The sequence below is a fragment of the Dufourea novaeangliae genome, unplaced genomic scaffold (genome assembly GCF_001272555.1).
Source record: "Dufourea novaeangliae isolate 0120121106 unplaced genomic scaffold, ASM127255v1 scaffold379, whole genome shotgun sequence".
In the NCBI taxonomy this organism is placed as follows: domain Eukaryota; kingdom Metazoa; phylum Arthropoda; class Insecta; order Hymenoptera; family Halictidae; genus Dufourea; species Dufourea novaeangliae.
The window spans coordinates 49940-66006 of NW_015374290.1; the positions used below are offsets into that span (position 1 = coordinate 49940).

General features: G+C 49.7%; 1 protein-coding gene across 1 annotated transcript in view; it reads right to left on the bottom strand.

Moving 5' to 3' along the window:
• The window catches only part of LOC107192770, a 60293-nt gene that overhangs the window by 43455 nt on the left and 771 nt on the right, over window positions 1-16067 (bottom strand). The window contains 2 exon segments of the mRNA XM_015582106.1: window positions 15361-15542; window positions 15545-16059. Of these exon segments, the coding sequence (XP_015437592.1) occupies window positions 15361-15542; window positions 15545-16059 (697 nt within the window).

Sequence of the window (16067 nt, forward strand, 5' to 3'; positions counted from 1 at the left end):
GTAGGGCGAGCCAGACGATTATCGAGAGGTTTCTCCGCGATCGTTGTACATTCTATTTCCTCCTTATTTCTGTCGTTTCCGTATATGTGTACCTACTTCGATGCATGCAACGGAGTCACTACTATTATCATCGCAAGCTAGCCAATCCGCCTATTTGTGCTCCACGCATCGTCGCGTCGCGTGCGCAGGCGTAGATCCAGCAGGTGTCCAGCATGCAATTTCTATTCGTAAGGGCGTGAGAAGGTAATTAAGATAATTGAAGCTGGAGGCGCATTGTTCCGCGATCGCTGCTCTCCGGTGCCTGTTGCACGGTGCGTTCGTTCCACGCACCTTTCACACCACACGCGTGCTTTATGGCAGCCGTAATCGCCGTTTTCTTCAATCACCGGGCGACACTTACGAGGCCATGGTATCACGGCGATTAACGTCACCGGACCCGTAGGTGCCCTCCTCGAAATGTCATCGGCGTCGGGTTACGTCCAATTACGCGTAAAGATCGCCTTGTTCCTCGTAGCGAATTGTCCCCTGAACTTTTACACGCAGGAGAAATCTCTCTTCGTGGCCCGACACGCGACCGCTTTGGCCCGGGAAAGTCCGTCGTCCCCCCACCACCTCCACGATGGACGTCGTGGCTCGCCATCGCCGATGATGGTCACGGTGAAATTTTCAATTAACGATCTGTCACGCCGGAGACGAAGCCAAAGTCAGGCGGATAATTGAATTCCTCGGTGTAAATTCGATCGTCGCATCGTGAAATCGGCGATTTATCGTTTATTTGTAGACGACTTACCGTCGCTTTTATGCAAACTCGCCGGCTACCGGCGCACCTTCCACCATAACAGCTCAATGAGTGCCGGCCTTAACCCGATCCGACGGATACAAGCTGTTCGTTTACAATGGTTCGGAAATATCGCGTGACTAATCACCCGCGCGCCCGCGTGAAACCGTGACGCAACAAAAGGTGTCTTTAGAATCTAAGTGGACATGAAAAATTTCTGTCAACCCGAGAAGAGGCTTTTACCAAAGACCTGGCGATGCGCGTACCAATGAGTCCAGGGACACTTTCAATGTTACTCGACACCAGACGTAGTGAAAAGGCCTCGAAGAATCGTTGAAAGACATTGAACCGAAACGTTTTCGGAATGTCTTGGAAGTCTTGAATGAAAAGTCACGTTGGTGGTACAAAGAGCCTAAAGATTCGTTGGAGACACTTGTGCTGGTTGAAATCAGAATCACTTGGATGCTTTGGAAACGTTCAAAGCCTCGTGGGCCAAATGTAAATGATGCTCGTTTCGCTGCCCTACGGACGTCGTCGCGCTTTTTAACGGTAGGCGGAAGGCTCTGTGGAATTCTGCTCGACGAGCAAAGAAAACAACCCGTTCACGCGTCACTAGGTCGTACATTCGCGTTTCGCCGAGATTGGAGGGTGCATATCGAGCATATTGGGATGCCGGATCCTTCGCGCGTCGTTGCCGAAATAGCCCGCGGCTCAAGATAGACGACACTCGGGGTGTCTAGTTGGCAAATGTTAGTAAACCAAGTTAGAGAGTCTGAATCGCAAGAGGGTCGTTGCTCTTCCCCAGGCGGCATCATCATACGCGCGAGATATCGTTCAGAAAGTTCCGCTTTTATAATTATTGAGCGAAAAATAAGTATCGTTAATATTATATTACAAGGCAATCGAATTAGGTTTTCTCTGATGCCTCGAAGACACATTGCTGTACACGAGGAAATTATAGATTCTTCGTCCCACGACGAGATTAAGAGAAATTCGTCGAGACGAACTGAATCATTAGAGAAAGTCACGGCCCTGGAATCGATGTTAATCGTACAGATCCGAAACAATGACGTACCAACTGCGGCGTTAATAATTCCGGACAGAGTAACAGCATCATCAGGGACGGGTATGCAAATTAAGACGCAACAAAATGGCATCGTGATTAAGAGACGTCAGCCAGAGTTAGACGATTGCAAGTGAAATTGATGAAATGCGCGCGCACGGGTCCGCTGTCCTTTTTCGCGAGAGACTAGTCGTTTCTCTGACATTTATTCCCGACGTACCTTCTGACACATCGGACGCTAGCCAGACGAGCGGATCGGCGCGTCGCTAAAATTCCCGAAGCGTTGACTCCGCTTATGAATCAGTCGGAACGGTGACATCAATGAGAATTGACGAATTCGCGTCGTTAACATTCGTCGCAGCGCGCGCGCGATTCTGGGAAAGAGGTCTGAGACATTACGAAACAGTCGCCTCGCTCGAATACCGATGTTGCCGAGAGACGAATGACGCGGAAGCAACGGTTACAACGGGTCCCCCGTCGACAGTGTTTTTTGGGAAAAAGGATCCAAGGTACACGGTTTCCTTGATCGGGTTTTGCATGTCGCCAGTGCAGGTGTTCCAATTCGAGACATTAATAAACCTCGTGCCCGGAGAGATTAACTCGAAATGGCTCGCTGGAATTTCACGGTGATAGGTAACACGAGACGCGAAACGGTGAGAGATGTACGAAGGTGCATTAACGCGAGGATATTGCTGAATATTAAGCCGTGTAATAAAATGTATTGAATTCCCTTTGAAGAGGGATGCTGGATATTACGCGTAAAGCTACCACGGGTGAAACGTGAGGAAACGAACGAGACAAAACGAGATTACCGAGCCTGTGTCGTGTCTCGTCGCTTTGAGGTCGACGCGTATTAATTAACCGACGCGTCACAGAAGCTGTAATAGTTCTCATGGACGTTATAAATTTGGATCACGTTGCTTCCGGCATTAGTCGAGGCAACTGTTATTATACGACGGCTATATTTCACTGGACAATTTTCGTGGAATTGCGTCTAGGAACTCCCTCGGACAATAGCAAAGACAATTCTACTGGAAATAACGGAGCGAGAGGTTGCCTCCTTGAATCGCGTAACATAATAGCCGGATCGTGAAGGCATTAACCGCGCGAAATCACGTGTCCACGATAAGCACTCGTGGATCGAACGTTCGTAGAAATTCTCGTGGAGGTTCATTGACTTTTCCGCGAAAATCTCACTGTCGAAGCCTCCCACGCGGCACATAGATCCGTACTGTTTGAAATTTGCCTATTCCTGGGGAAAAAGCAAACAAACGATCGTGATTCGATTCGGCTGCACGTTGGCTTATTTATCGCGAAAAGCTCGCAGATTCCCGCGCAGGCTTCGCGCGTCAGGAAGCTGCCGATTCAAGGCTTATTATTAATATAACGGTGAATTCGTCGATGACGTTGCCGTCTTGTGTAATCGTCGCTTAACGAGATTGTCTCCCCAGTGTCAAATACTTTTCCCGTTCGTCCTCGATTCTCCAGCTAGTCCCGGGGACGGTAGATTGCACATAATTAACGCGGCTGAATTGCGTGACCAACGGAAAAAACGCTCGGCAATCGCATAATTCACTCCTCGTTCGTGGCCTGTCGTTCGTTCTCTCGAATTCGAATGCTAATTAACTCGTTAATTATCGTTCGTATGCGTACAAATTGACCGCGGCGATTCGATCTCGTTCACCAATTAGGCGCGTGCCTCCTTCTGTCCAGATTTCGTTCGTCGGACGACTCTTTATAATTGCAAATATATCGCTGGGAAATACGGAACTGGACCGTCGACGTAAGGGACCACGTAGAAAGTCGGTGGAGAAGTTATCGCGACGATTAATATTCGCATAAAAATGGCGCATAACTCGCGAGCGAAGAAGCAGCGGGCCCGGACCGTAAATCCGTGAAATCGTCTTGACATTTTCGGTTGTGCAACCGAACGCCGCGTCGTGTCCAGGAGAGAACTCCCTCGAAGCGCTGGATTATTTCTTCTCCGATGACACTTCCTAGTCTGGGATCCACGAAGGCGTGGAGAAATCCTTCGACCGGTTTCAATGGTAATTTCTAATTAGTTCGATTCGTCTGGACCTCTGATAATTTGCATGAGAAAGCCAAGACTCGTTGGGTAGAACGCGCCTCGGCTCGTGTCAAATGTCAAAGGTAACATTCCATCGATGGTAACCGGCGAATGGCACGAACGCACGATCGAGTATTCATTTTTCAGGCTGGTCCACGCGTAAACGTTCGCTAGTCCGAGCGTTGTTGCATATTTATACGATCTGGTCGCGCGTAGGAAGAACGAGACGTCCGCTTGACGGCGGACAGCGAGCGAATTGAAATCTTTACGAAGTACGAGGTGTGCGGATCGTGTTACACGCGTGATTACGCGGTTGCGTTTTAATTGAGCGTAACAATGGTCGGAGACAGTGGGTCCGGTGTAATTCTGGTCCGGGAGACGACGCGTCAGCCAATCACCCGATTAGAAGTGATTCAACTCGTTTGCGGGCGCGTCGACTGTTTCGCGTTGCGATTGCGCTTATGCAAACGAAACGGTTACGAAGTGACCGGTCATTGGATCTCTTAACGTCTAAGAGTGCGTACATATATTCCGTTGTGTCTCTTTTAAGTCCTCCGCTTGGGAGTTTCGTGGGTAACGCGGGGACGGAATTAACTCGCGAAACGACGCGTTGATTTATGGATCGACGTTGGAAATGTTTACGATCCTCTTAACAACGAAACGCAACGAATAATTGTATGCTCTGGGTATATGGACATGTAGGCCACGACAGTTCTCAATTAATAGCCTTTGAATGCTTTCATTGGTGGGTAATCGAAATAACCGAGGGAAAACGCGGTCCGGTCATCTCAATTAATGACAGTTTTGCAATGTTCACGGGTAGTTAATAGTCCTGTCACTCCCATTTCTCCATTCGCGACGTGCTTCGTTCCCTCTTGGTACCTACCTATATACAAGCGAGAAGTCAGTCTTCCATTACGACACCGTTTCATTGCCCACGATAATATGTATGTACATACACCGTGTACACCGCGGTGCGAGAGCATCGGTGCAATTTCAGCAACCATCGATCCGTACCACTTGCACTCGCGTCATGTAACTCTTGTAGGTAAGTGATTCGAAACGATCGTGTCGATTTATGTCGCGGGTCGCGTCGCCAATTAGCAAGTTCGATCGGCACACGTGAAATTCAACGAACGACTTATTATTTAGCGGAGGTGTGCGTTCGCGAGATCTTGTCATTTTTCAGGCGGCGCCTGACTAGGACATATAAATCATTCGCGGCGCATGAATTATTTACAAGACGACTCGACTGCCCGCGAGTTTTAATTGCAATCGATCCCACGACGAGAAAAACCCGGAAATTATCTGTCGATCGAATGATAGATGGAAACTAGCCGATCGCGAGGTTGATACCTATCGTTACGATCGTTGCGTTAAGTGGGCTTGTTTTGTGTCGCCGCGGGGAAAGATTGAATTAACAATGTGTCCGTCAGTCGCGACGGCCGATGATTATCTCGAACGATCGCGACTATTCGTCGCGGACGGCGATCGAGTGGAAAAACATTGAATAATCGAGCGAAGTAGCAAGTCGTGTCTACGAGCCCGAAAGTCCCCTCGAAATTATCGGATCGTCTTTAGTGGCGCGAGATAAAACCACATCTTGAGTCATAGAGTCGCTGCATAAATATTAGGCGTACGTGCGAACACATAAGTATCGTAAAGTAGCGTCGAGGGTGTACGATGGGCAAACACGCGTCGGAACATCTAAGTAAACATGTCATCGGGCCACCGGGTAAAAGAAGCACGTGTTTTCTGGAAGGCTCCGCCTCAAAAGTTCACCGACAAAACATGGAAAGAACAAACTTTAACCTCTTACCGCGAGTGAACGTCCTCGCGTCGCGTCGTTGCGTCAGCAGTTGCTCCACGCGTGAAAATTTATTGAGCAAGTAATAATCACTATGAAGAGGTAAACTGGGTTTCTAAAAGCAGCCGTCAAGCCGCAATGACAAAAAACAAGAGCTATTATAGATCGGTATTCATATGTATTTTCCAGGTTCCAGTCATAAATATTTAACGAAATTGTCTTTCACGATCGATTACAATCGAAAGGATTAAACGGTTGGTAATTTACTTACTCGATAGATGTAAACAAGAGTCGTCTACTGGTATTGAAGTATTCACAAAAGTGTCTACAATTTATGCTCTCACTATGCTATTATGGTGTCCGAGGATGTAATTACACGTGTATCACTTAACAACGTTTGCATAACTGTTGCGACCAATAGTTCGACAAGTGGTTTTTTTCTCTCCTCCTCGATACCAGTTTCGTATTTTCGTAGGGTACTTCCTTCTGCCAGCGGCGATCTGTGTCACTTGTAAATTCAACGTTAGCACCTAATTATCACTCGTATCCAGTAATGATAGGTATCGGATGTTATCCGGCAGCGATAATTAGAGTGCGACGGTGCAAATTTTCTGGCGACGCGACGTCAATCCTTTATTAAAACACGGATCCGGTATGATAACGACACGCCTTTTCGTAAGATCGTACAACCTTCTCGCCCCGCCATGGAAAAATCATTTGCAACCGAGTGCACGCGATACACGAATGGAGTTATCTTGATATTGCGGTAACGTTCCTCTTGCCACGATGTCTTGTCCGTCTTTGCGTGTCGGTTCTCCCCGCGGCCCCCCCCCCCGATTTTCCGTGGTATCTCGCCCACCGTGTTCCTCGCAGCAACATTCACCTGCCGATACGTTGGCCGTCGTCGTTCGATATTATAATCATGTTGTGCGCGCGCGCACGCATTAACGACAGGCGCGGCTAATCAGGCCGCGCAAATTGCGCGAATTACATCGAGTCGCGGCCACTTTACCGAGTCGTACCGGATAAATTGGCTTATATATCGCGCGTTAAACGGGATAATTACCGGCGAGACGGGGGGAAAGACTCGAATAAATCACACTTTACGATGCCCGGGGAACGGGTCCCGGGTCTGCCACCGTTTTCGCATACCCGAGATTACTGTTACGCCAGCAAGATTTCCCGGGATGGACCGCGTCTAATTTTACCTACATCGTGCTGTGACTTTTGTGTGATTCGAAGAAGAAAATATTGTACGAGGATGACAATTTAAAGGAACTAAATCTCGTTGTCGGTTCTCTGAATCGATGGCGACATTGGGCGTATAGCATGGTAACGAGGGCCAATGAAAGTGGCCCTACCGTCGTAAATTCAAAGGGCAAGCACCCACATCGTGGTACGTCGTGTAAATCGGTCGTATAGTCTCCGACGCGGTAGGTCGTCCACAGAACGTCGTGTCGTCACGATCTCTGGAAAGAAGTGCGTGTGTGCGCGCTCATTCTGTATGTTGGTTTCCGTCCGTTTACATGGAAACGAATCGCACGACGGAATTCTCTGCTCGATATTTTACACGGCGAATTTCGCGTAAAAGCTTCATCGCGACGAGCCTTTCGTTGATCGTCGAGCACGAATTCTGGAGGAAGCTGCGGGTCGCGCGACGAGGGCAAAGAAAGAGAATTCCTTCTGGCGCGGACAAATTAGGAAGGCGAATTGAGCGATTAATTTTACGGCAACAACCGAAACGGGCGTTTCTCCCGGCCCTGGATCGAGCATAAAGCTTCTTTATGGTGAACTGTATGTGCTTGAGCGGGGAAGCAGGGTGATCTTTCGTTCGTCTCGAGTAGGCATTTGTTGGCCACCCAAGCTCACAGCCGGCGATCCACCACTGGTAGTAAGCATTACGAGATTTTAATTCCCCGGATTTGTTGCGGTCGTCCTAGCGTCATCGGTGGGCCCTGCACGAATCTAGAATACGATCGAAGAGTCGAACCGCGTCCGGCGAGTAAAATTAAATCCGCCGCAACTTTGCCAGAGGTCGTCCGTCCGTGGTTTAGCAACGACGGCTGCTCGTTATGCGGGGTCGGTTTTTAGGGCCGCCGCGCCGGTTCTGCGTTCTTCGTGGGCTTTCGGGTATTGTGATTCCACGGGTATTTTGCCTCGTAAAGACGCATTTTAGGAGTTAATTCGGTGTCCGTGGAGGCCCCCGGCTGCTCACGTGTTTCGTGAATGGGACGTGATCCCCATAGGAATCCGCGAGGAGCGCAGAAACCGTTGTTCGAAAAGGTTCCGAAATACCTACCAATGGGCGCGTATAATCCCACCGAAAGATGACGCGTCACGCGAAGTCGGGAGTTTTCCACGAACTTTCTCGTCGGATTTCCCTCGGAGGATGCACGAGCGCGGCGAGCTGTCGGTTCCGAGATCTCCGGTAGAAAATTATGGCCGGAAGATAAGGTGAAAGAAGGCTCACGCGGTGAACAACGAACGATGATCTCTGGTTGCGTATACCTACACCGAGGCCATAATGACGCTGCTAGACGCTGATAACAGCAACCCCATTAAGGCTAAGGCAAACAAGCCCCTTTTCTCTCCCGTCGCCACTTTAGATCCCGTATCCGTCTGTTCTGTCTACGTACGATTTTTTATAATGACTTCATCCCTGGCATCTATCTCGTTCGCCAAGGTGGTAGGTAACGTGTTATTTCATCGATCGTACCTTTCGCGCGCACGTCCTGCGAAACGAAATTGCTTCCCGCTGTTCCCTCCCCGGTCTTAATGGAAATCACCGTCTCGACCGCCCCTCGGATTGAATCAAGATCGACACAGTGTAAACAGAATCAACGCCTCCGATGGCCGTCCTAATTAACGAGAAAGGAACTCGTAAATTGCCGACGATCAGAGTTTAAATTTGCCCCGCGATTCGGTCGAAATCTTGACAGATTTTCGGCCGGAGCCAGCCACCTGCTCGTTCGACCGTTTCGAGCTAGATTTAGGCGTAGATACGACGAGTTTGGCCAGCGAGGACAGCGCGGAAATATTTTCGGACTTTATCGGCGTATCCGCTCGAGAATACTCGTTGGAGTCCCTCCAATTGAACTCGAGAATGACCCGAATACGAAGATACGATTCTCGAACGCACGCGGCCCGATTGCCACGCGTTCGTTTCGATCCGATGTTATCGGCCCACCCGATGGAAGCAACGACCGATTCATTGCGGAAGATACACATCTGGCTGATATACCTATCCGCGGGTTGTAGTAAGTCGATCAAACTCGGATCGACCTGGAACTGCTCCAAACCGTTCGCGTTGCATCCGGGACCCCGATCTATCGAAAAACCGAGGCAGACAGCGTACTTTCCACGAGGTTACCGAAATGTATTTCGATCGTAAGGAGTACGTTTGCGTAATAACATCGAATTACATTGCGTCATCTTGTAAAGCATCCGCGGGATTCAAAGGGGCCGTCATCCGTTCCCCGTGACAAATCCGACGGAGGCTTAGTCATCTTCCCCATTGTCGTCGAGAAGCGCGACGGGAGCGGTACATACACCAGATAGGACCGTTAAATAACTCACGCTTTACGTGCATTCGATCTTGGACATGGTCCAATCCCTGATACCCGAGTCGTGGAGATACGTTCGCCTGTAAATGTTCGCGTTCGCGAGACAATTCTCGTCGTGGATCAGCTTCCAGGAATTAATTAGGCTAATACGCGGCCGAGTATAATTGTCCACGGTGGAGACGCAAGTGTTCCCGTAAACCAAAACGAACTTGCAGACGAATATTCAGTGAGTCACCGATCGCACGACACCCCGTCCGGTCTTTGGCGTGACACGTGAATCCTCTGTCGCGCGATCTTTACGCGTCTCTTTGTCACGCCCTGTTTCGTATTTCGGTGCGCGGGCGGGCACATGGGCTGTACTCTGTACTTTACAACGGGCCAATACATATAATTTGCGAGCGCGGCGCAACAGTTATTTCGTTTCTAATTTAACGCCTGCCAGAGTAGCCGTTCGCCAACGGTCCTTTATGACTAGCACCGGTCGAATCTAAACCGTTCCAGAATAAACGCTCGTACTTTGTATACTTCCCGTTGTATAAGCACGACAGGTTTGTCCCGATTTCGCACGATCGCAATAATTAGACTTTCCTGCGTTTTGCTTCGGCCGGTCTGCACCTATGGACTTTCTTCCCAGATCTGTTACAACCGTGCGCGGCACATGTTTCATTCGTGGGGACTTTTTATCCTCTCCTGCACGCGAATTTTATGACTTTCCATACCGACTGAAATTTAAATACCGTTATTACGGTTGACCGTGAGTCAGTGAAAATGCGGTGAAACGCTTTCGCGACGGGCTATCCTACGATTCGCCGGAATTCGGCCTATTTTCGTCGACTCATTAAAAGCCGGGTGCACGCGGTTTCTTTCGCTGCGATCCTCCGGATAGGCGGCGGCGGCGGTGAATCATCGTCTCGGCAGATTAGTAGCCCGCAAATTCTTCCTTCGCATCATCGAGCAGTCGGCGGCCCGACTTTTTAACCGGTGCCCTCGCTTATCTCAGCCGCGCCACGATGACTTCATTACCGTTTAAAACTCGCCAGACAGAATCGGCATAATAGCGTTCGCTGTACACTGCTGTAGCGTAGCGTTAAAGACATCGTTCCTACGTAAGAAAGAACTTCGAGTTTGCGTTCGTCCCAGGGTCAACCCGCGGGAGACCCGTATACACATTTTTCGCGCAGTATTATCTTTTCTCATCGAACGGAGAAGCGACGTCGTTGGTTTATGGAACGGTCGTGAATTCGGTGGCCGGAGCGCTTTCTCTGCCAGGTTACAGAATCCAGTGACGGCGAGCCACGAATTTTATACACAGCGAAACGAGCTTCCGCGGTGGGCGCATGCTTTTACGACCGATTTATGGGCGTTCCCCGCGTGGTCAGGTGGCAAAGTCATTTCTTAATGCCCCGTCACGAGGACCCGTTTCGCCGAAACGCTCGAGAATCCGTCTGCTTACCGCTGGTATCCGCTCGTCCCTTGCTCCGCCGTGGAGGCGCACTGGCTTCGGAGAAAGACGGCGAACGGGGACAGAGAAGGGAAGAAAAGAAAAGGAAGCACAGTTGCGAAGCGCCAAACGCGTTTTACGTAAACAGTACTTCTACGAACTCTATCGGGTGTTTACGGAGATGCTCATCAAGACGAATTACACCCCCCCAGGCTGTGCAAGAGTTAGAGGTGACGACCTAACGTGATCCGTGAATAGCGATGTATCCCGCGGATCGCGCGAACAACGAATCGGAATACATGTATACTGGTTTTATCGGTATAAACATGGTTTCGCTTTCGATGAAAAACGTCTGAGCGTCATTATCCTAAATATGGAGGACGTGTCGACTAGAGCGATTAGAGAACCTAGCAATTTGGATTATCAGTCCTCGGTTTACCCTCGACACCTTGCCTCGTTTGGCCTTATCGCGTGTAAACGGGCTAACTAGCGCGGGTGTTGGCACACCACACACTTGCTTCCTCTAACTCCAGCCAGTTACCGGAGGCCAACGATTACCGTGAAACTTTCCGCGTAATCGTACGAGCTGGATACCGTGGTTATTGTCTAGAATGTCGCGACTACCGTTAACCGTTCGAAAAACACGCGTTCTTGCGCACGATCGCGTAGCAACGATCTCATTATTAATCCCGCGATGTTTTTCTGCTCGAAAGGTAGGTCATGACGGATCAATCGCGGACGAGAATGCAATCGCGATCGTCGTCTGAAAATACATCGCGCGGGAAAAAGATTGCTATATCCACTCCGATGATTGACGACTAGACTTTATTATTGGCTATATTTACATATCTATCGGGCACGATATAACGCGTTAGACGTGGTCGCGTCTCGGCGATCGCTCGCCGAGTCTTGTTAGCTTTGCGCGTTCCGTGGATTCGCTCGTCTTTCCCGTCCTTAATGAAATTACACGCCGCTTAATCTCGCACAGTGGGCCCGCTTGTACGCGGTATCGAAATCTGCGGTAAAACACGACGGGTAAAAAAGGAGACGTGGGAACGTTCGTATTTCCAGGCACGGCATCGATTTCCGAGTATGATCTCTTAATCGTTTCTTAATCGTTCGACGAAGAGCATGCGATCGCGGGCCGATGCCAACGGCGGGTTTCCTCTAATAACGCGCGATCGGAGTATGCGCTCGCGGTGGAAACATTGGAAACTGCGCGGGGAACAACAACCGTGCACGTAGAATTGCTCAATTACCCGACGCGGTAATTCCGCTCCGTCTCGCCGCGGCACGTAGAAGTAAATCGCCGATGGAACGTGGCGGGTTTACCTTTGTAAATTGGCACAAAAAGGCCGAACCGCGATCGCGACGACAGCCGTTTCTTTCTCTGCGTTTCCGTTTCGTCCGTATAAAGGGGGTAGAGAAACCGACTACCGTAGAATTAAGGCGTTCGTTCGATGAATCACCACGCGAGCCGTATAGTCGGCTCCGAAATCCTCGCTGATTTTTCGTTTTTTTCGGCCACGATAACAATCGGAGAGTAAATTCGCTTTAACCGAAGCTACCAGAAGATCATTGGAATTCCGTTGCAACTCCTTTCTACCGCGTGCGCGCATTGATTCCACGTCGATTCCGCTACTGCTTCGGTTTCTTTACGCAACTCGTATCGGTCCCTTCTTTTTTTTTTTTCTTTTTTTTTTGGTTCCTTTCATAAGTCAATTTTCAAATGAGTAAATAAAGACGTTTCACGATTTGTAGCAACAGCCGGTGATAGCTTGGAATCACAACCGGTGTTATTTCACGACGAGCCACAGCTGTGCGACTTCGATTAATGCATCTGGCATTGGGATCCCCTCCAGATATTCGGGTATCTACATAGAACCGTGTGGCTCTCGCGACCAGAACGTTGACTTTTTAGTCTGTTTCGGTAGACGGTTCTTCTTCAGAGATAAACCAGATACTCGTTGGGTTCGCTGTGTATACGAAATTCTCGGCCACTAATCAACGTCCCCTATGGCGCGAACGGAATTCCTATTTTCTTCGCGCTCCTTTCGCGGAATTGACTTCAAACCCATCTGTCCGCTTTTACCCTCGAAATATGGCGAACGAATTCCTGTCGCGAAGAGTTGAGTGACGGTAATCGAATAGCGAATGCCCTCGGGGCTATCTATCAGGCGACGTTTTGATTGGCGAGATGTACAAGCATGGCGAGAGCTGTTCGCCGACGACAGGAAATTTGTCCCGAATTTTACTTTCAAATTGTTCGTCCCTGCCACGATGTAAATTTTTTGCCGCGTGTTGTATGCAAACTGTCGTTAGTCGAAATCGTTACCGTGGATGGATTCGACGTGTGGAAACAATGAAAAAGACTTAGCTGAAACACGCTTATACAGATGGCTGACCCACATAGAGTTCACCAAGTATTGAAATATTACCATTGTAAAGATAACTGTTCCACTGACGCCGGCAATTACCATACACATGTATTTATCTTACACTCGTATTGCTGTCTGACGGGTTCGCAAAATGCATGTTATCCTCGAATGGATGTACCGCTTTCGAATTTGTTATTGCGCTACGGGATCTATTACCTGTCCCCTTGAAAACATTGTTCAAACGGTTGATCCAGTAGTTTTTACCTGGAACTATCGCATATAAGTCCCGATGGTAGCACCAGTGGAAACGTGTTGCTATAATAATTTTATCCAAAAACACGAAAACCACCATAGCGATAACTCTACGTAACTTTAAGCGCGTAAAGCCAGTCTCGGGAGAACGAATAGGTATCCTTGTGTAGGTGTACGTATATCTATCAACATTCTGCGCATCGAACAGGACGGTGACTCAGCTTCGATAAAAAGTGAACCGCGGTTCCGTTGACCACCCTTGCGGTGTCGATTTCGCGCGAGCCTCTGGTAATAAAGAGCGGCGCCCGACAGCCGCGGTATTTCCGAGGTCGTACCTGCAGACGTCAGGTCGAGAATTTTGACGCGGATAAAAGCACTCCGCGGCCGGACGGCGGCGTCTGCATTGCCAAGGTCGATCTAATCTTGGCCCCCGTAGGTAAGAGGAATCGCGTGGCCGCGACCATCGCAGACCATCTCGCCGGCTAATAACGAGCCCAACAGCCGTCGACGAAAGTGCAACGAATTCGAAAACGGTTCTCGGAACCGGATTACTACTCGGAGCATCCGAAAGAGCGTGTGGCAATGGTCAAAGGAGTAGTCTCGTCATCGATGAAAACGGGACTGGATTGCGAAAGCGCACCGAAATAGGCGTCTGGCACCGTTCTGGTGTTCCGTTCGCGAACTCTATTGCCAAGGACGTTCCGGCCGAAGGATATTTCAAGGCAAATCGAAGCGATCTTCTGGACCGATGCGCTTCGTGAAAGACGACGTGCCGCATCGGTGGCGCGTAACGAGGAGAGTTGGATCGTCCGGATCGTGTGGACCGTTTCGGTGTGGCTACGAAAAGGGAAACCTCTGCATCCTATAAAATTCCCGTCTTTGTTCTTTATTTCACGATAAATGGAATCGCGTTCTATCGAAGGGAAGTACATAGTGTATGTACCGTATAAAACAACGGCACGGTGACGTTCGGAATCGACACGCTGCTGGCGTAAATTCTATGTATCTACGTTGTACATAGAAACGGCGCTCCACGAGGGAGGAGCATCGATAAGGATTCTCGCGTGTATGTATATGTACGTACAGCAGCGGAGAGGCAAGCGCGAGAGAGCGTGCTCCGTAAAATCGAGCTACGACGATCTTAATCTTTGTCGACAAGGTCGGATACCGAGGAACTCGAGGTGGCTTTTACGGCTTTCCGTTTCGTCGATTGGATCGTATGCTCGCGAACTCGGACCAGGGATTTCTCGAACCGGATACGAACGACCACGGCCAGAGATTCCGAAGCGTGGATCGCGGCACCCTACACGCTCACGAATTTCCTTCGATAGATCACGGGCGAACGAGCACGCGAACAACGCGCGTGGACGCGTATTATCAAGGTCGCGTGCACGCGAGACGAGGGCCCCGTTTCGACCGGGAAACATCTAATCCCGCATAATCAGGTGGACAGAATGCCGCTCGTAAATCTGCTTTATCTGTCCGCTATCCGGGAACAAGAATTCCATGTCCGCCGCCGGCCGTACATATATCATCGATCTCTCGACTACCGACCGAGCAACGCTGACGCGGGTTGCATATCGATCCCCGTTCGTGTCGGCTGATTCGCATCTATACCAAATCACAGACGAGATATAAGAATAGAGCTAACATCTTATGGGACTTGGTGTCCCTCGAAAATCACGCTGGTTAGAGCGTACCTCTACATAAAAGTTTCCGATATCAAGAATTACATTCGACGCCGTGATACCGCACAACACACACACACACACACACACACACACACACACACATACACACATTATTGCCCCGGTTTTGCTAGCAAGGAATGGAATTCTGAAATGGTACGGGGGCTTCTGACGCCCCCAAAGCATGGGACAGAAAATTACATTGCATGTTCGGTCTATCCTTATATCTCGTCTATGACCAAATTATCCCGCGAATATGTATCGATCTCGGTAACTTAGATCGCGGAAAACCAAGACAATTTCAGGAAAGATTTTTACTCACCGCGTTAGTGACGTCCGCCTGCATGTCTGTGTCCTCCTCGACTCCAGCCTTGATTAGATCCTCCTCCTTCTCGTTATCGGTGGTATTCGGGTACTCGTCGTAATCCTGCTCAAGGCTCTTGGTCTTTGCCTGAGCGTCGTCCATCTTCAACCTGGCTTTCTTCTCCTGCCGATCGACGCTCAACTGGCATTCTTCGCGAATTTACGGTCGGCCAGCGAGTCTAGCAGCCTGCTGGACGAATTCTCGGCGGTCTTCTTGTCGGCGTGGTGATTCGACGCGGAGCTAACATAGGGAGAACTCACGGTTTTGCCGTGAACCAGAGGTCTGGAAATGTTTCTCGGCACCATTTTGAAATTCCCGAAGGCGTTTCGCTTCGTCGCGTATCTGTCCACCGCGATGTTCCTGTAGTCCCTCTTGACGGTTGTTCTGGCCGTGGTCGGATCTTCGGACGTCAGCCGTCTGATGATATCATCGTACGTCTTCAACGGCGGTTTCGTGTCGTTCTTGTAGAAATCGTTGTCGAATTCCTCGTCGTCCTCGGTCCGATTCTCGTCGGTCTCCTTCCAAGCGTCGTCGTCCTCCTCGTCTTTATCCGTATCGTCGTCGTCCTCCTCGTTTTTATCCGTATCGTCGTCCTCGTCCTCGCGGTATTCATAGTCCTCGTCCTCGTGGTATTCGTAGTCCTCGGAATTTTCATTCCTCTTCCG